This window comes from Helicoverpa zea, chromosome 8 (genome assembly GCF_022581195.2).
Source record: "Helicoverpa zea isolate HzStark_Cry1AcR chromosome 8, ilHelZeax1.1, whole genome shotgun sequence".
Lineage (NCBI taxonomy): Eukaryota > Metazoa > Arthropoda > Insecta > Lepidoptera > Noctuidae > Helicoverpa > Helicoverpa zea.
In genome coordinates, this window is record NC_061459.1 from 1,882,644 (window position 1) to 1,902,425 (window position 19,782).

The 19,782-nt window shown below is 35.4% G+C and overlaps 4 protein-coding genes across 5 annotated transcripts in view; 1 reads left to right on the plus strand and 3 right to left on the minus strand.

Moving 5' to 3' along the window:
• LOC124632478 (sucrose-6-phosphate hydrolase-like) lies at positions 1 to 2,321 on the plus strand. Its single transcript, XM_047167327.1, has one exon. The coding sequence runs from the start codon at positions 548 to 550 to the stop codon at positions 2,096 to 2,098; it is 1,551 nt and encodes a 516-aa protein (XP_047023283.1). The 5' UTR covers positions 1 to 547; the 3' UTR covers positions 2,099 to 2,321.
• A 1,647-nt stretch (positions 2,322 to 3,968) lies between these two features.
• On the minus strand, positions 3,969 to 5,781 carry LOC124632537 (sucrose-6-phosphate hydrolase-like). Its single transcript, XM_047167406.1, has one exon. The coding sequence runs from the start codon at positions 5,675 to 5,677 to the stop codon at positions 4,172 to 4,174; it is 1,506 nt and encodes a 501-aa protein (XP_047023362.1). The 5' UTR covers positions 5,678 to 5,781; the 3' UTR covers positions 3,969 to 4,171.
• A 7,284-nt stretch (positions 5,782 to 13,065) lies between these two features.
• LOC124632746 (sucrose-6-phosphate hydrolase-like) lies at positions 13,066 to 14,968 on the minus strand. Its single transcript, XM_047167705.1, has one exon. The coding sequence runs from the start codon at positions 14,899 to 14,901 to the stop codon at positions 13,444 to 13,446; it is 1,458 nt and encodes a 485-aa protein (XP_047023661.1). The 5' UTR covers positions 14,902 to 14,968; the 3' UTR covers positions 13,066 to 13,443.
• Positions 14,969 to 19,124: 4,156 nt separating this feature from the next.
• Positions 19,125 to 19,782, minus strand: part of LOC124632715 (proton-coupled amino acid transporter-like protein pathetic) — a 34,486-nt gene continuing 33,828 nt past the window's right edge. For both annotated transcript variants that reach the window (XM_047167666.1, XM_047167667.1), the window contains exon 9: positions 19,125 to 19,432. In XM_047167666.1, the coding sequence (XP_047023622.1) occupies positions 19,191 to 19,432 (242 nt within the window). In that variant the 3' untranslated portion in view covers positions 19,125 to 19,190. The remainder of the gene's footprint in view (positions 19,433 to 19,782) is intronic.

Consider the following 19,782-nt stretch of genomic DNA (forward strand, 5'->3'; position numbering starts at 1 on the left):
TTTTTTATTTGTATAAAAGGGAAGTGTTTGGGAAGTGACAGCATTCCGAATAGATAAATCTGACGTAAGCACATCTTCAGTTATTTACTTAAGGGTCGGATATAGTTGCCTTCTTGGTGCAGAAATAAATTATTTAGGTATTTCTTTATTTGATGGTGTGGCTAACTTTATTTTTATCAGGCCAATAAATCGTTTATGTTTTTTTGAAAGTAAATTAGCTGTGTGTGATTCGTCCATTTCTGTAAGAGTCGTCTTTTTAAGTCAAAAATAGATATGGTTCCGCATTTCCTTTAGTAATGAAGCAAGAAGATGGATACTTAAGAAAAATAAGATTATAGTATATTTTTAGCACAATGATGAGGCAGTTTTATTGTATCAACACAGACACTATTGAAGATAGTCAAACATTAATACATCTGTATTTGTAAAGTTACACGCTACATAATTGCATACAAATATTGGAATTCATCCTCAATTTTTCCTACAGACAATTAAGATGAGCCAATGCAAATAATATTAAAATAAATAATCATTTGTCATCCTGAAAATGCATCACAACTGTATCAACACCACATTGCCATTTTCGTATATAAATGGTCATTGCGGCTACGAACATTATCTACTTCTGCCGAAGAGCTCACAGATACAGTGTATTCAGAAAATGTTGTCCATTGCAACAAAGTTTATATTAACAGCTCTGTTCTTTAACAGATGCTGGGCCAGCGATGTCAATCCTCGCTACGTACCGCATTACCACGTCTATCCGCCTTCTGGCTGGATGAACGATCCTAATGGCTTCTGCATATTCGAAGATGAATATCACTTGTTCTATCAATACAACCCTTACTCCAGCCAAGAACCTGGAGTAGCTCATTGGGGACATGTGAAGAGTCCTGACCTAATCAATTGGGAACATCTTCCTACCGCAATGACCCCAGATCAACCGTACGACATCAATGGAGTATTCTCAGGAAGTGCCATCGTTGAAAATGGAACAATGTATCTTCTCTATACTGGTAACGTTAATAATCCAACCAACAAACAAGTGCAAGCTCTAGCTGAAAGCCAGGATGGAATATCAGTGGTTAAATATCCTGGAAATCCTGTAATCGAAGGAGCAGAGTTTCAGCCAAACATAAGAGACCCGAAAGTCTGGAAGCACGGAGATCTTTTCTACATGGTGCTGGGCAACTCTTTCGATGATAACACTCGCGGTCGAGTACTGCTATATTCATCGCCGGATTTAATATCCTGGACACTGGAGTCAGTTTTAGATGAGTCTGATGGCTCTGTTGGTCATGTTTGGGAGTGCCCTGATTTCTTCGAGTTGGATGGAAAATACGTACTACTATTTTCTCCACAAGGTATGCAAGCCATTGGTGATAAATACAAAAACTTTTTCCAGACTGGATACGTAGTGGGCAACTTTGATTATGAAACGAAATTGTTTACACCTATAACCGAATTTAGAGAATTAGACCACGGACATGATTTTTACGCTACCCAAACCATTTTGGACGGTTCAGGACGTAGGGTTTTTGTTGCTTGGTTTGACATGTGGGAGTCGGTACACCCTGAGCGCAATGACGGTTGGAGTGGTCAAATTACTATTCCTAGAGAGCTTGAACTCACAGAAGGTTTAAGAATCCTACAAAAACCTGTTAAAGAGCTTGATGCTGCACGTGGTCCAAAATTACGATCTGGAAAGGCTAAAGCCGGTTACACCCTGGGATTAGAAGCCGCGGCTGCTGACATACGAGTAACGGCGCCAAGACTGCAAGATTTTGAGCTACTTTTGGAATCTGATGATTCTACTCTTTCAATCAAATATGACTACAAGAGAGGTACAGTCACACTGGATCGTGGAGGTGACGATGGTGTTCGCAGAACAAAGTGGAGGCCTGAAGGTAACCTTGTCTGGCAGGTCTTGGTAGATTCGAGCTCCGTTGAACTGTTCTGTGGAAAAGGTGAAGTCACTTTCTCCAGTAGATTCTTCCCTAGCGGTGGATTGAAAATCAGGTTAGGTGATGGTTCTAATGCTGATGATCTCATAGTTTACAAAATGCTTCGTACGATTAAAGCACCCGGTGACAACTGAATTGTAACAAACCCGAAATCCCAATTTTAATGACTATTGTGATTTTGGTCAATTTTGCAAAATTATATAGAAACCTAAGATTGTCATCATTACATGTCTATTATGTATTTATCACTGTGTTAAAGATTCGCTTTTATAGATTTTTCTTATTATTTTCTGTATAGTTTGTATTGCCACGTCTTATTGCTGTATCACAACTGTCATTAAAAAAACAAAACGTTTAATAAAGGCATAATTTTAAAGCATAATTTACTTTGAATTCGAATCCCTTTCAATTCCCAAAAACAAAATAGGTACCGACTCAAAACTACTCAAACGTTTGATTGAATTCAAGATTACATACGTAAACTGCCAACTGACCATCGCGCTAACTACTTACCGATAGTTTAGTCTGGAGCGTACGGGGATCTTGAAGCTTTATGATTATCTGCTCATTTACATGTTGGCATACATAACAATGGCCAAACTAGCAACAACAGAATTGTGAAGTTCAGAATGTAAGTTGTTGTAAGTTCTCATAACACACATCATTCACGATATAGCAAATAATTTGATTTCTAGCAAATTGGTTAACTTTGAGTATTTGAACAGTTGATTCAAAGCTTTTGTATGAAGTTTTCGGTGGCTAAAACTTTGGCTGCGCAGAAAACATATTCCTTCTATTATAGTTACCCTTAGTTCTACCGATGTACCTAAAATGAAGGAAATTGTCAAGGCAATATATTGGAAATACTCAAGAAAGGAGCTTTAGATCAGCGGTTCCTGAATTCTTTTGGCTTCGGAACCCATTTCACCATCATTAGTTTATTTAAACCCATAAAAAATCAAACGAAGAAAGAATCCAAGAATAACATAATAAACCATTTTTAATAAAAGACCATCTCTTAAATTTCCAAACAGACATCGATCCATCCTTTTTGACCTTACCCAACAAAGTTTGCAGTCTAGGTTATTTCTAGGAATATACAATGTTGTAGTGTGCCAGCCAAATTAGCGAGACAGTTTCCGTATTGGGAATGCTAAATTGAGAAACGCCAGCGACGAAGAATTTTGTTCCAGTATAAACAATACTGAAACCTTTATTTAATGCAATTATGTAAACAAATGTTGACAACACCTGTTTAAATAGGTGTTAACAATTAAGCTTAAAACAAGTAATGGTATAAAAACTAATAAATAAAATCAGTTCAAAGAAGATTAAGAGGCATTTTTTCTGTCATTCCTTTTTACTCGAAATTACAAGAACACCATTGTAGAACTTTTTGCATTAATACCAATACTGTAAAAAAGAGTATATGAATTAGTGTTTTATTCAAGCGCCATAAAACCTCTAAAGACATCATCTAAATATATTCTGTTAAATATTTTTTCAATTTTCCAAGCCTAATTTTCATCTTCATCAATCAAGTTTAGATTAAACTAGGTTGAGAAGTATTCGCTACATTCTATTCAACCATCAACATCTTCCCACGTAGGAAGTCTGAGTTATGATAAAATATCGCCTTATAATAATGTTTACAAAAAATATATAGGTATAAGTAAATATATATAAGTATAGATATAAATATGGACGACTTTTATAAGATTTGATGATGGATATTATCGCTAAGTTATCCTGACCTAACTTTGCCTTTTTATTTAAAACTACTTGTTGCCCGCCCTTCCACCCGTCCCGACGAACCCGTCTAAACAGTATGCCTTTGTACCTTCTCAGACTTGACACAAAGCGTATCCAATCAAATTGGTTCAGTCGTTTTGGCATCGAAATTGAATGTACACATTTCGAAATTGTACATAGCTACATTCGTTGACGTACTTAAAGGGATCAAAAATAAACAAAATGCATAGGCATAGAAATAAAAACCATTACTTTGCTTAAAACGATGAATCTAATCAACTTCAGATATCACAATGGTCTTACTTTGTAAACGAACAGAATAAAAATACAGCAACAAATGCCAACACATTCTTAATACACGTAATAATAGTGTCACAAAAAAACATAATTTAGCAATTTTACAACAATGAACAATACTGCAATAGTCTTTAATTTTTTTTTTATTAAATTGCAATTCAATTGTCAACGGGTGCTTGAATCGTGCGAATCATTTCATAAACTGTTAGATCATCAGCATGGGAACCGTCACCTATCCTGATTTTCAATCCACCGTTAGGGAAGAATCTACTGGAGAAAGTGACTTCACCTTCTCCACAAAACAGTTCAACGGAGCTCGAGTCTATCAAAACCTGCCAGACAAGATTACCTTCAGGCCTCCACTTTGTTCTGCGAACACCATCGTCACCTCCACGATCCAGAGTGACTGTACCTTTCTTGTAGTCATATTTGATTGAAAGAGTAGAATCTTTAGATTCCAAAAGCAGTTCAAAATCTTGCAGTCTTGGTGCCGTTACTGTAACGTCAGCGGCCGCGGCTTCTAAACTAAGGGTATAGCGGGCTCGAGCCTTTCCATAGCGTAATTTTGCACCTCGTGCAGAAGCAATCTCCTTAACAGGTTTTTGTAGGAGTCTTAAACCTTCTGTGAGTTCAAGCTCTCTCGGAATAGTAATTTGACCACTCCAACCGTCATTGCGCTCAGGGTGTACCGACTCCCACATGTCAAACCAAGCCACAACAATCCTACGTCCTGAATGGTCTAATATAGTTTGGGTAGCGTAAAAATCATGTCCGTGGTCTAATTCTCTAAATTCGGTTATAGGTGTAAACAATTTCGTTTCATAATCAAAGTTGCCCACCAAGTATCCAGTTTGGAAAAGGTTCTTGTATTTATCACCAATGGGTTGCATACCTTGTGGAGAAAATAGCAGTACGTATTTTCCGTCCAACTCGAAGAAATCAGGGCATTCCCAAACATTACCGAGAGAGCCGTCAGACTCATCTAAAACTGATTCCATGGTCCAGGAAATTAAATCTGGCGATGAATATAGCAGTACTCGTCCACGAGTATTATCATCGAAAGAATTGCCCAATACCATAAAGAAAAGATCTCCGTGCTTCCAGACTTTTGGATCTCTTATATTCGGCTGAAGATCTGCCCCTTCGATTACAGGATTTCCAGGATATTTAACCACTGATATCCCATCCTGGCTTGCGGCTAGAGCTTGCACTTGCTTATTGGTTGGATTATTAACATTTCCAGTATAGAGAAGATACATTGTTCCATTTTCGACGATAGCACTTCCTGAGAATACTCCATTGATATCGTACGCTTGATCTGGTGTCATTGCTGTAGGTAGATGTTCCCAATGAATTAGATTAGGGCTCCTCACGTGTCCCCAATGAGCTACTCCAGGTTCTTGACTGGTGTAAGGGTTATATTGGTAGAACAAGTGATATTCACCTTGGAATATACAGAAGCCGTTGGGATCGTTCATCCAGCCAGAAGGCGGATAGACGTGGTAATACGGTACGTAGCGAGGATTGACATCGCCGGCCCAGCATCTGTTTAAAAACAGGGCAGTTAGTATAAACTTTGTTGCGATTGACATTATTTTCTGAAAACACTGTGATCTGTGAGCTCTTCGGTAGGAGTAAATTATTTTCATTGTCGCCTTGATCATTTATATACAACGCATGATGAGATGTTAATAGTTGTGTTGCAGAGTCAACATGAGACATAAGTGGAATTATAATTTTTATTGATTTAGAAGAAATTGAAAGAATGCAAACACAAATACAGTAATGTTTATTTATATATTGTGAATTGTATGCATTGCAATTGTTAAATGCAATATTAATAACGTCCGTATTATTGCAACATAACTGCCTTATCGTTGTGCTAAAAATGCACTATCTTGCTCTTGACATCAATTGATAGTATTCTTTTATGCTGAAAGAAAAATTTGAGGGAGTGTTATTTTTATATCTTATTTTCCGGCAATGGTTTCATCTGCGTCCCGGGGGAACTACTAAAGACACATGGATAAAAAGTAGCTTATAATCTTTCTCGATAATTGGACTCTCTAGGACTGATTTTATTTAAATCCGTGTCATATTTCCTGAAATTAGTGCAAACAATCAAACTCTCTAGATTTATAAAATTCTCTACAATATTGCTCATAATTTGTGGAATATAAAAATTGCATGTTAAAACGTTTAGTTGAAGTTAAACTTAATCACGATAGCTACAAAAAATTGTTGCAAAAACATTACATTTAATCTCCGGATGTTGTTTTAATGTGTTCGTTTAAAGATGTTTAGAAAACGTGCGGTTACATCACGCCTATTTACCCGACTGCGCGACACAGGTAAGGTCGATAAATAGGTAGGTATGTGCGGGGCAACTCGCATTGTGCTAGAGTGAGAGGAGGCCTGTGCTCAGCAGTGCGACGACATAAATGCTGATGATGATAATAATCAACAGTGACTCTCAGTTTGATCCATTCTTGGCATAATCAGCGTAAGGTAAGATTGTTACCTAATGTCATGAAAGATATGATGAAAGAATGCTTGTGTGTATTTCTTACTATAAACAATGTCAGATTTATCTCAGTCTTGTCTCATATGGAGCCTGAATATACTGTAACTTTGAATTTAGTCTCCAGACTGTTACTTAACTTCTTAATAGCTAGCCGTTTTCCCGCGATTTCACCCGTGTCCCGTGAGCCTACTACTGCCTAACCGGGATAAAATATATGTTTCTTGGGAAGAGTGTGGTTTACCAACTGTCAAATAAATTGTCAAATCGGATCAGTAGTTTTATAGCCTTCAGGGTACAAACAAACATGTGGTTGATTCATTGAGATGTGTAATAGGACCCTTAGTAAGTATTATTTATTTTATCAAAATATAATTCGAAACTATCTCTCCAGTTTCTTCTTCAATAACTCTAAAATCTAGTACTAATACCAGTATTACAAAAGTTTAAAGACCCAGATGGTGCAAAGTGCAGCGATGACGTTTTCTGAAATTTATCGCCGCATTAAGCTGCAAAGTTTGAGTCAACTGCGAGTTTTGTGGGTTTCCTCTTTAAAGTTATAAAGCTAAAATGGTTCTGAACTTTAATTTATTCTTCATAAGAAGTGAGTTTATTAAAGCAATGATGGTATGCTGGATTGCTAGCACAGTTTTTTATTTTCAATTCATTGCATTGAAAAATACTAGATATAAGTATTATTAATTCGAAAATTGGTGGGTATGTGTGTGCATAATTATAGTTATTACGTCTTAACGTGCATATGGCTAAACGAGTTTGGATAATAAAATATTTTATATGAGTAAGAAATACATATACGTCATATTATAATCCACTCAAAACTGAAGCTGTGGGCAAAAGGTAGTAAATTATATTGGTGATTAAAACAGGTACACATTTCTATTTAACAAAGAAGCATGTTTTATTTCTTGGAGAGGCCTATGTCCAGCAGTGGACTGCGATAGGCTGATGATGATGATGATGTTTTAGAAGTGTGGGACCTATAACCGAGGGTCCATCACGACTATAAATGCAAATGAAACAATTCATATTTACGTAAAGTACATTCGAGGGAACGTTGAAATTTTGACCGGACTAATTATGCTTCGTGTGGCACAAACCACAGTATCACATTAGTACAAATGCAACGTATTATTTTTGCTACAATATTATTATCTGTATTTTATACCACCTCATTATTTTAATACAAGCTAAAAAAATGAATTTTGATGAAAGATTGCTGTAATATTTACAACAATTTACGACCACTATTATAAACATGGGCTATTCTTTAACCGCATGCCGAAATTTTTTTTTCTCGAGACACATGTAAAACCGCAAGTGAAAGCTAGTCAAGCATTGTAAAGTAATATGGCCACAAGGCTGGTTATCATTCTAATCTAATTTATTATTACATCAGTTCAATCAAATAAAAATTCGTAAACAGATTTGAAAACAGGAACATTTTAATTTCACAGTCGACTTGGTTTATAACATAGGTATATTTTGATCTAAATATTATGTTATTGGAATAGACATTACTCTGTAAAGTAACTATGGTTAGTAAAAATATAAGAATATTATTAGTCCCATTATATCGGTTTTATGTGTCGTTCATTATGTGTCGGCATTATGTGTCGTTCATAATCACATTTAATGAAATGCGTTAATATACTGGTTAATATATGTCGATTAACACAATGAAAAAAGAAAAGTACGTAAAAATAAAAAAATGAATTTTTCAAACAAATTAAATAGAATAAAAATGTGCGAAAATTAGAACACCATATAAAAGTCAGTCATTACCATAGATATAATATTACTAAACAAGATTGCGCACGCTCAAAATATATATTTACGAAAATGAACTCTATAGTAACTCAATAAGGTACTAAATTGGTTGCATAATACACAGAGGCAAATCCGAGCCGAGAGGGATATTTCGAACGGAGGCTGTTTGTCTCTTTCTAACACCTTGCCAGCATAAAAAAATGTTGTGATCAAAAGTTTTGTCTTCCCAAAAACAATTGAATCACTTATATTTTTATCTTATTTTAACAATTGTAAGTCAACAAATTAATAACAATCGCATTAATTTATTCGTATTTATTATTAAAACATAAACAACATAAATTTTTATTTTGCTTTTTTTATTTTCTAGCGGTAACCCTGAACATTCTTGGCGCGTAATCAGCATTTAAAATTTTGTTTATATTTTTTTGTATTAAATCAATTTAAACTATTAAAATGGTGAAAAAGTGTTGCGTTTCTACTTGCAAAAGTGAATCCTATGGTGGTTGCAATATATCGTTCCACAGGTTAGCTAATAATAACATTTTCGTAAACCAAACAACTAGGGTGCCCATGAATTCTTGTAACGAGTCAAAATATGGGTGATGGATTTTAAAACTGTTGTACTATTGTAATAGCTTCCCAAAAAATGAAGAAAGGCGACATAAATGGCTCAGCAGTCTATATATGAAGTAGAAATACAAAAAAAACAGTCTTCACTTCGAATCTTCCTGCTTTTATACTGCTAAATTTCCGCTAATTATTAAAAGCCTTTATTAGTATCTTAAGGTCACAAACTGCGTAAGTTAAAACTTCAATACTAATCTGTGTTTAATAATCTTAGCAAATTCGGATTTGTCTCACATAGCTTAATCTCATAGTCACCCTATTAGAAAGGGACAGACAGCCTCCGTACTAACTGTTTCACTCGGCTCGTTTTTTGGGTTTATATGCGCAGTCCTGTTTACTAATATTATGTCTATGGTCATTACAAACAACTGAAATTTCTCCCTTGAAAACTGACAGCTGTCAACTGATCAAAACATTCGATACTCCTAACTTTATCTCTGCTTTACACATGATGTTGTAAATTATGAAAACGAAAAATGACTCCTGTGGCCAAACCACTGAATGGATTAGGTTATTTTTTTTACAATTCGCCATAGAATATCATGAAGTATATGTGACAGGATTTAATGTGATTAGGAACGACACACCCGATATACATAGGCCCTTTATAAATATGTTAGGTCTATTTACATCGACAAGATAAACGACGGATGAAGAAAAACAGCTGTTTATTATAAACTAGCCGTTTTCACCCGCATCCCGTGGAAACTACTGCCCTTATTGGGATAATATATAGCCAGTGTTACTCTGGCAGAGTGTAACTTTTCAGTGATGAAGGATTTTTTTAAAACGGTTCAATAGTTCCGAAGCATTCAGGGTATAAACAAACAAATAAAAATTATCCCTCTTTATTGTGACAACAAGAATCCAACTTAGTTATATTTTTGACTTTCATAAGGGCATGTAAAGGCCTAAATGAAATAAATGATTCGACTCTGACTTTGTATTACCTAGTATAAATAGACAATATAGATTAAAACCACCAATAGTCAAATTCAGTTTAGACATAACAATAATTGATTAATATTATGTACTTAATCATTCAAGCGATCAGATATCGTTCCGACCAAATAGTTTGATTGGATTCAGGATTAACTTAAAACTATTATTTTCCTTCTACAAAGTATTTTTAGAATAAATTGTAGACTCACAGTATTTGATGCTAGAAATGCAATTTGATTGAATTGGTTTCAGTAAGCTAGTGTTTCATTTTATTTAAATGTCAGCTCGAATCGCTTTAATTTTGTGAGGTAGTGTTTCTAAATCAACAGATAAGTTCTACGTTTCTAGAATTTGAATTCAGAGTGAAATAAGGTGAACTAAATTATTTATTTGACGTCTCACTAATATTTAAACAAAAGCTTATGAGATTTACGTATGTTTGGCACTTTTTGGCCTTGATGACGATTTTGTTAATTATGAGCTACTTTTAGTCCGAGTGCGTATAGTAGTTCTTTCAAGCTAAAGAAACTGCTGGCGGAAGCTAGTTCATTACATAAAATTACGAATAGCCATATTGTCTCAAATAATATTTTCTCCCAATCATTCACAAGTATTGCTACGTACTTGCAAATTAGGTTAAACCAAAGCTATGAAATAACAAATGAATATTGCTTAGTAGTTACAACTCCCTAGCAAAGCTTTGCCTTCACCTCAATATTATGCAGATATGGAAATTAACATGATTGTACTAGTTATGGATAAGCTTCTTAAAATAATAAACTGATACTCAACAGGTTAATTGTTGCAGCTTCACTTGCTGTATCGTATTATGTACACTTCGGTAAACTCAACAAAGTTGATGTTAACATTGTACTATAACGTAACATAGTTAAACTCTACTAGGTAAAAATTAGTCAAAACAGTGTTATGATGGTCATGACAGTACCTTATAATGAGAGAGGCGCTTACAGTTGCTAAAAGGCACATAAAATATTTCTTAGTTTCTTTACATTATGTTAATAACTATATTGTTTTCTAAAAATCTTTTCACTTCACCTGCGTTCCGAGGAAACTAATTCCAGAAAAATGTTACATACAACAACACATGTGAAACAGGCAAATAGAGCTTTCGCATTTATAATAGTAAAAACTCACTTTCTTAACCTGTAAGTACCGACGTCCTATTATAGTTACACAAGTACCGAAGTGAGGTCTGGCAGACCAAGCGGGGCCCAGCAGGGCCAAGGCCTGCCGGTCCTGCGGGTTGTTCGAAAGAGATACCGCGGCCCTGGTACATAAAAGGCCTATGACGGAACACGACGGTTTTTAGTCAGTAAGAGTCTGACACTCCCTCACCGCTGCTAACCCACAGCGGGAGGGGTCATTTGATGATTTTTAACGTCGGAAAAAAAACAAAAAAAAGGTCTGGCAGACCACCATCGCTTTAATGACGACTTTTTTTTGTTTCTTTGTATTCTTCTTAAAAAAAATGTTATTATCTATATTGCTTATTCAACTAGTTATTGCATAAGTAAAAAAAAATATTTTTTTTTTTTTACATTTATTACTAATTATAGACTTTTACAAAACTGTTTAAATTTTTTTGGGAGAAAAATCTAACTTTTATTTGAATAATTACTATATGTTAACTTAACAATAGAAACTTTTTTTGACTATATTTTTTTAAAAGATTGATAAGTAAGTAGCAATAAAAATAACAGTTTAACACATAATCAAACATATTTTTCAAAATCTCCAGGCATCAAACTATCATAGTTTACAAACACTCTTCGCATATAGGTTTGCTGCATTGTAGGCACCATGTTTCTTGCAAATGTCATATTTGTAGGCAGTCTTGCACTTCAGGTTTAAAGGACAGAGTTTTCTGGTTTGATTTCCTTCTGTTTCATTTTCTCCCCTAACATTATCAGGTAAATCTGGTCCCAAAACTGTTTTTATCGACAAGTCCAATTCTCGTGGTAGATGCTCATTCAAATATCGGCGTTGACACATTTTTTTTTGCATCTGCGGCTGCCCGTTTCATGCCCGACGTACCTGGTACATTCATTTTTATAAATGACGGAAAATAAAAGAGAAAAACGATATATTCCAGAAAAATTCGGATCCAAAAAAAGTTACACAAGTACAGACGAGTGGTCTGACAGACCACTCGCGATTTAAAAAAAATCATAACTTACCGTAATCGCATGCGCCGACGCAGCTACTCACCAGGAACGCTCCCAGGCGCCTGTCCGAGGGGTAGAGAGAAGCCAGAGGGGTTACGACTTCGCTAACATGTGTCACGAGACAGTTCGAACTCGCAAAGTGTCTGTCAGACCACAGGTCGGTACTTAAAGGTTAAAGTTAGTAAATAAACCGATCTAAAATTGATCCGCCACAAACCTGGATTGAAGTTTTTACTGCCAATGAAATGTCAACACTACGCTTATAATAATAAAATCATGAATAAATTGCCTAAGCTGCAATCCGCAAGAAAATGATAGCTCCACGTGGATCTGTTTACACAATTTACAACTTTATTGCCTCGAGATTAGTGTTTACTTTTCTTTGCAAGACTAAAGTAGGTAAATAACGTCAACCACATGCCTTTTTGTAAACATTGCAGGATTACTGAATGAAAATTGAAACCAATAATAATATTTTATTAATTTAAAAGGCAAAGTGAGAAATAAACTCACAGCTATACCTAGCTATTCATTATTTTTAATAATGGGTTCTAATTAATATACTTTTGGAAAACTGTCTCTTTCTATAATAACGATTTCATTGTGAAACCTTTTTACATACTTCGTTACCCAAAATATGGAATAACTAATTCTAATTACAATAGACTACATACTCGTATAAAAAGATATATAAATTCTTTGTAACAGGCAAACAAATGACTGCAGATATTTATAGAGATTCTATATTGATATAACAACCAAATGACGATTCCATCTGTTTTCTGACCATCATTTGTTTATTTATATTCAACACATTTTCCCCAGTTTTCTTCCTGAAGACACGCAGAACCAGCGTGACGTAAATTAATATACTGTAGCGCACGATTCTGCACTCATTATCGTGAGTAAATGAGCTTGAACAAGCAATTGTCTGCTTAATGTTCATATAATGAATGGTTACAATATGGGGAAGAAACACGCAAGATAAACATGTATTTTTATTAGGTAGTTTAAAATTTACAACGTCAGGAGCTAAATACCGAAAAGACATGATTTTTTTACCAACTATATCTAGAACTCTGTTTCCACTACAAATGAAAAACCAATCTATAGTGAAATGTATGAAGAATACCCAAAAAGTTTTTCAACAGAATCTACTCATTAAGTGTTAAAAATAATACCAATGCACGGACCAAATACACATTGACGATTAACACAAAAAAGCGTGACAAATAAAACATAATGTTCCAATTATCCACAATTTATGTCACTGGCACAATATTTTCATCAAAAATTGATCATCATCAGTTTTTGCCGCAATTTATATTGTTTGTGAAAACACGCGATACAATGAAGACATTACTTAATTACTTCCATCAGGTAATTTTATAGTACGGCGCATTCTATAAACAGTCAATTCTTCAGCGCTTGAATTTTCGCCTATCTTGATACTCACGTTACTATAAGGGAAGAATCGGCTGGAGAACGTGACTTCACCTTCTCCACAAAACAATTCAACGGAGCTGGAGTCTACCAGAATCTGCCAGGTTAGCTGTTTATTCCATGAAGGTCTCCACGGTGTTCTACGAATGCCATCGTCTCCGCCACGATCGAGTGTCACCATACCTCTGAGGTAACTATAACTTAACAATACCGTAGTGTTATCAGTTACCAGTGCTAAGTCGAAATCTCTGAATCTCGATGCTCTTACATGTATGTCAGCAGCAGGCTCCTCCAGCTTAATGGTGTGACCACCTCGTGCTCTCCCGGAGTACAATTGTGAGCCGCGAGCATTAGCAAGTTCCTTTACAGGTGTTTGAATAAGTCTTAAGTCTGATGTGAGTGATAATACCCTAGGAATAGTCATTTGTCCAGTTGAACCAAAGTCACGCTCAGGATAATTTCGCTCCCACATATCAAGCCAAGCAATAACAATCCTACGTCCCGATTCATCCAAAATGGTTTGTGTAGCATAGAAATCATGTCCATGATCCAATTCCTTGAATTCGGTAATAGGTGTAAACATATGAGAATTGTAATCAAACATACCAACTATGTAACCAGTCTGGTATAGATTTCTGTATTTATCTCCTTGAGGTTCGATACCTTGTGGAGAAAATAATAGTACATATTTTCCATCCAATTCAAAGAAGTCTGGACATTCCCACATATAACCTAACGAGCCGTCCGATGAATCCAAAACCGACCGTTCTTTCCAACTTATTAAATCGGGCGACGAGTATAATAAGGCTCGTCCGCGAGTATTATTATCGAAAGAATTTCCAAGAACCATATAAAAAATATTACCGTGCTTCCAGACTTTCGGGTCTCTGATATTTGGTTGAAATTTTTCCCCTTTGATAACAGGATTCCGTTCATACTTGGTCACATTCACTCCATCAGTGCTTGATGCTAAAGCTTGTACTTGCTGGTGGTCGGGGTTTCCTCCAGGAAAGTTAACATTTCCAGTGTAGAGAAGATACATTGTTCCATTTTCGATGATAGCACTTCCAGAGAAGACTCCATCTTTATCATAAGGCTGGTCTGGGTACATCGCTATTGGTAGATTCTCCCAATGGATGAGATCAGGGCTCTTCACATGTGCCCAATGGGCTATTCCAGGCTCTTGGCTAGAAAGGGGGTTGTATTGATAGAACAAGTGATATTCGTTCTCAAATTTGCAGAAGCCATTGGGATCATTCATCCATCCGTAGGGCGGGTAAACGTGGTATCGCGGAACAAATTGTGGATTGATGTCGTATCCCAAGCATCTGTTAAAAAACAGTGCTATTAGTATAAACTTTGTAGCAATTGTTGACATTTTCCGTATAAACCGACGTGATCACTGAGCTCTGTTGGAATAGATAATAATTTTTCCAGTCGTGATTATTTATATAGAAGTAATGTCGTGTACTACGTTGTGTTACTGATTGTCAACTAATAGAAATAATTGTTGGCATCGTTGAAATTTGTAATGGTGTAGCTTAATTGTTCGTCGGTTGAGATAAGTGTATTGTTATAGTATTTTCTTTTATTAACATAGTGCCTCGTGTAATAAGGTAGTAAACAACTTTTGCTTTCATTTTTGTCTTATAGTACACGTAGTTTCTATTTACGTATGAATGAATTTATTTATGTAATTTCTACACCATTACCTTAGATGTTTCACTTTTTTTAACCTCGAAGAGAAAAACCTATGTAGTTAATAAAAATAATTATTTAAGGCACATATGTAGCAACTATTTTTTACGAACTTTTTGGAATTTTATCTTAAATAAAGTCATAAGAAACCTATAAAAAGTTATTACCTAGTTGCCTCTACCAACGTTGCTCCGTGTGCAAAGCGCTTAATGCACATCTCTCGTAATGTTAGCTATCGATGTGTGTGCTTCATTAAAAATAAACATTATTATTATATTTTTATATCAGGATGAATAAAATTGATATCTAATAATTGTACTATAAAAGTAAATGTTGAAGAGGGCAAATTGGCAGTGAGTCTATATAAACACTGTAATTCAGATGCATTTGGTTGGGCTGGAAGCCTACATTAATGTAGTAGGTAAACGGCTAGACAAATGATGAATCAAGTCATTTACTTATCAGCCTTATTGTTATTCTTATATTTTTGCTAAGAAAGTATTTAATTTTTATTTGTCTTTGTTTCATACTGTATACTATCTACTATTTTAAAGTCCATCATACTAACCATAATATAGTTTCCTTCACTACAAGCTAAAAATTGCGATTCTGTAATAAATTCTTAAGAATTTACTTGCAGTGCGAAGTAGGTAAGAATCTAGCACAGCAGACTAAACAGTCGGCCGACAATTGACCCGATAATTTGCAAAAATAGTCAAAGATCTGATTTTTAAAATGCATCTTCATACTGATTTATGAGCCCAAACAAACAATTGGCAATTCATCATCAAATCAGTTTTAAGTGTGCGGGTATTATTACTGAAACTATTTTAGACCTAATTATTAATAGCAAGGCAAAATAATTAACACCATGCAGGTAATCATTATAGTAATTTAAAAAATAGCGCTGACTGATAGTCATTTAATCGATACTATAATGTTTATTCGTTTGCTTGAACGCGCTAATCTCAGGAACAGAACTAGATTCATCATCCTCCGAGCCTTTTCCCAAACTATGTTGGGGTCGAATTCCAGTCTAACTGGATTCAGCTGAGTACCAGTGCTTTACAAGAAGCGATTGCCTATCTGACCTCCTCAACCCAGTTACCCGGGCAACCCGATACCCCTTGGTTAGACTGGTGTCAGACTTACTGGCTTCCCGTAACGACTGCCAAGGATGTTCAATGACAGCCGGGACCTACTGTTTAACGTGCCATCCGAAACACAGCCATTGGTGTCTAAGATATACTTAGAAAGTACATACAAACTTAGAAAAGTTGCATGGAACAGAACTAGATTGACCGATTTAAAAAAATATTTCAGTGTTCGGTATCCCATCCCATATTGCAGATTGAATGAAAGAAATTTAGCAATTTCGTGCAGAAGTTCCCACGGGATGTGGGCGAAACCGCCGGCAGACGTTAATTTAATTGTATAAATAGCTAATCCGCTAACCTTGAGTTCGCGGACATTTTATCTTGTAACACTACGCGGGCACTCGAAACACGTCCACTCTTCTCAACGTCTGTGACGATAACTGGCCGATAGAAGAATCGTGTGGGTGGTGGGGGAAATTTTAAGCCAATCATATGACTTCGCTGTTATCTAAAAACGATGGACAACGGACATAATTGTATTTGTGTAGTGAAAGGTTAATGACTTATTGATAGCAATGAATAATCTCTATTACTAACATTATAAGGAAAAAAAAATGTTCGAATGTTTGTGTTTGTTTTGAACTATAGGTCCGATCTAAAAGAAATATTTTAACCCTTAGTTATGAGCTACTATGTGGACTCCTACGCATGTTCCGTGGCAGAGACTAGTTTACAATAAAAATAATTTATAACTTAAACAAAAACTAACTTTCATTTTCTGCCTGAAAGCTCACAAAAACGCAATTTCGACGAGTTGAAATCCTCTGAACAATTCAACACGTTGTTATTAACTCCCGCAAACTGACATACTTCAACTTTGTTCAAATTCATCATTTAGTTTCCAAACAAATTGTGTACTACTTTTTTTTATATTAACCACGGAGTAAAGAAAGATATGCGGAGATGCCATAATGCACGTAGGTCATTTTCAAGCATTTTTGATGTCACAAAAAAATATCGGGCCCAAAGAAAGTGTATAACAACGAAAATAGTAACGTTTCTCGTACCCCGCACATCTACATTTTGGCGTGCTATTTTCTTAAGCGATTTTCTTTTATGCCACCTACGCTGGTTAAGTATTTTGTTCTCCATGATTATAACCCAAAAGCTAAAACCTATTTTAACAACAGTTTTATTTGTTTTCAGAAGTGTATATACCTAAAGGCCTTTTGAGCGTAACACGTGTAACTGCTTTTTATTTACCTACTGTTCTAATTCGTTTGCCTATATTATATCTATTGTTGAAGGTCGTTTGGGAAGCAATCGGTTGATTAATTGAACGTTTTTTAGGCTATTTTCTAACTACACCGTGGTCTGCAAAAGTAATTAGATGGGAATACACTGATAACTTAACAGATTATAATAATATGCACTTGAATCTATGGAGTCACGGACACGGTGTGGTGAGATCTGTGATTACGTATTGCATTCATCAGTATTGATAATGTTATGATAAGTACACAATAGGAAATCCATCGTACAGATGATAACATATATTAATTAGTTAACATAAGCACGTAGCTTTTCGTATGTATAAATGGTATTACGATTACTCCTTACTAGGTATTAGTTACCTCAACTGTACCTCAACATGTAGTTCTATGTTTCATTGACACGTCTACCCCTCATTACCACCTTAGGACCCTGCCTATCGGAAGGTAACATGACAACGATAAGTTGGAAGATTCTTAAAAGTATGAAAATTTGTCTTACCAAGTGAAAATAAGTCGTGCTGCTCAGGTAAATGAGTTGAGGAGATTTAATAGGCAGTCGATCCAATTATTACACTGTTACTCAGCTGCATCAAGTTTACTGGAAAGTCACTGCAACATAGGTGAACAAAGGCTGAGCGGATGATGATGCCTGAATCAGATTTTTCAGATAGCCACAACCTGGAAGTCATGAAGTCAAGAGTGACCATGTAAGTTCTAAATGCTCCATCTTCGACGACATCGTTTGACATCAGATGATGGAAGTTGTCAAACACGTGTCTAACACAAAATTAATTGAAAATATTCTAAACTTTTATACAAGTTAGTTTCCTCAATTTGCGAAATCTCTCGGCACAATTACATAACTGTCTACTGCCGGACATATTCCTGACACCAAAACCGCCACAAAATCCCATTCATTTGTTCCCATTTCCCATTCCTATGTAAGGAATTCCGACCTTCGTACCATAACATTTAAACTTTTGGGTCCGACCCTGGTTCCTAATATCCTTTGCTTTTCTACAAAACGATTGCATAATTTTTCCTTTTCATGCCATTGAACTCGTTACCTTACGAACATTTTGAAAAAAAAACAATACTATTTGTGTCATAAAAAAAGAAACTCTTTATCAGTGGCTTCTTTTTATTCTAAACGTCGATTGATAACAGTTGTCGGAATCAATTATCTAGTTTTGTAACAAAACGTTATAATTGCCTGAATAAAAAAGGGTAGTAACTAAAAAGTTCGTAAATTGGACAGGCAACTTCTGTTCCATTTTTTATACCTAACTCTTGTTAAATGTGATTGACTGCTATTTGCGACAAGTACCTGCTTATTTTATAATTTCATGTTTTTTTTTAATACATACTAACAAATTGTATTGCTTTTTTGAACATAATCATTATTGCGGGACCTATAAAATTGAATTCTTTTAGGATAAAGAACTTTAACAGGCAGTTTTTAAGGATGTTGAGATCAGAAAAACATTATCAAAACTAATGAAATGGGAGGCAGTATAAATAAAAGATTAAAATATATTGTCAATAACATTGTATTACGTATAAAAACAATAATGGCCTTACACAAACAATAAATAAACTTATCTAAACTTCAATATAATTTCACTAACTGCCGTATAACACCCTGACACTAGTACTATGAAATAAAATATTAGTAGCAGAGCATTCTTCCACAGTATATAGGAAAACTTGCCCAGTCCCTTTTCCCACAAGTGGACTGTTTGAACTACGACTGGGATTAGGAGGCCCAGCGTGGAGAAGAAGATTGCTCCAACTAGACCGATGAGGAGTTCCAAGTCTGGTACTGCCACTGCTAACACAACTGGAAAAGAGAAAATATCGAATTTTAGTAGTGTCAACACACGTGATCGAGACTATCTCTGTCATAGTGGATCCCTGTGTTTCAGATGGTGTGTTGGTAACTAACGGGTACCGGCCTTCATTTTTAGCAGTCGTTATGAGTAGTACTGAAGCCAAAAAGTCTGATTCCGTATTTTCAATACAGATTTACTGAAGTCAGTATTTCTAAGGGGTCCAGATAACTGAGCTGGAAAGGTCGGTCAAGTAGTCGTTCCATGAAAAACACTGATACTGTATCCAGTTAGACTGGAAGCCGATCCCAACATACAGGCTAAGCGGATGATGAAGTGCTTTATTTATGCAATGAGTAAT

Excerpts from the sequence above, each read along its gene's own strand:
- LOC124632478 (XM_047167327.1), top strand. The coding sequence starts at position 548 with ATGCATCACAACTGTATCAACACCACATTGCCATTTTCGTATATAAAT.
- LOC124632746 (XM_047167705.1), bottom strand. The coding sequence starts at position 14,901 with ATGTCAACAATTGCTACAAAGTTTATACTAATAGCACTGTTTTTTAAC.
- LOC124632537 (XM_047167406.1), bottom strand. The coding sequence starts at position 5,677 with ATGATCAAGGCGACAATGAAAATAATTTACTCCTACCGAAGAGCTCAC.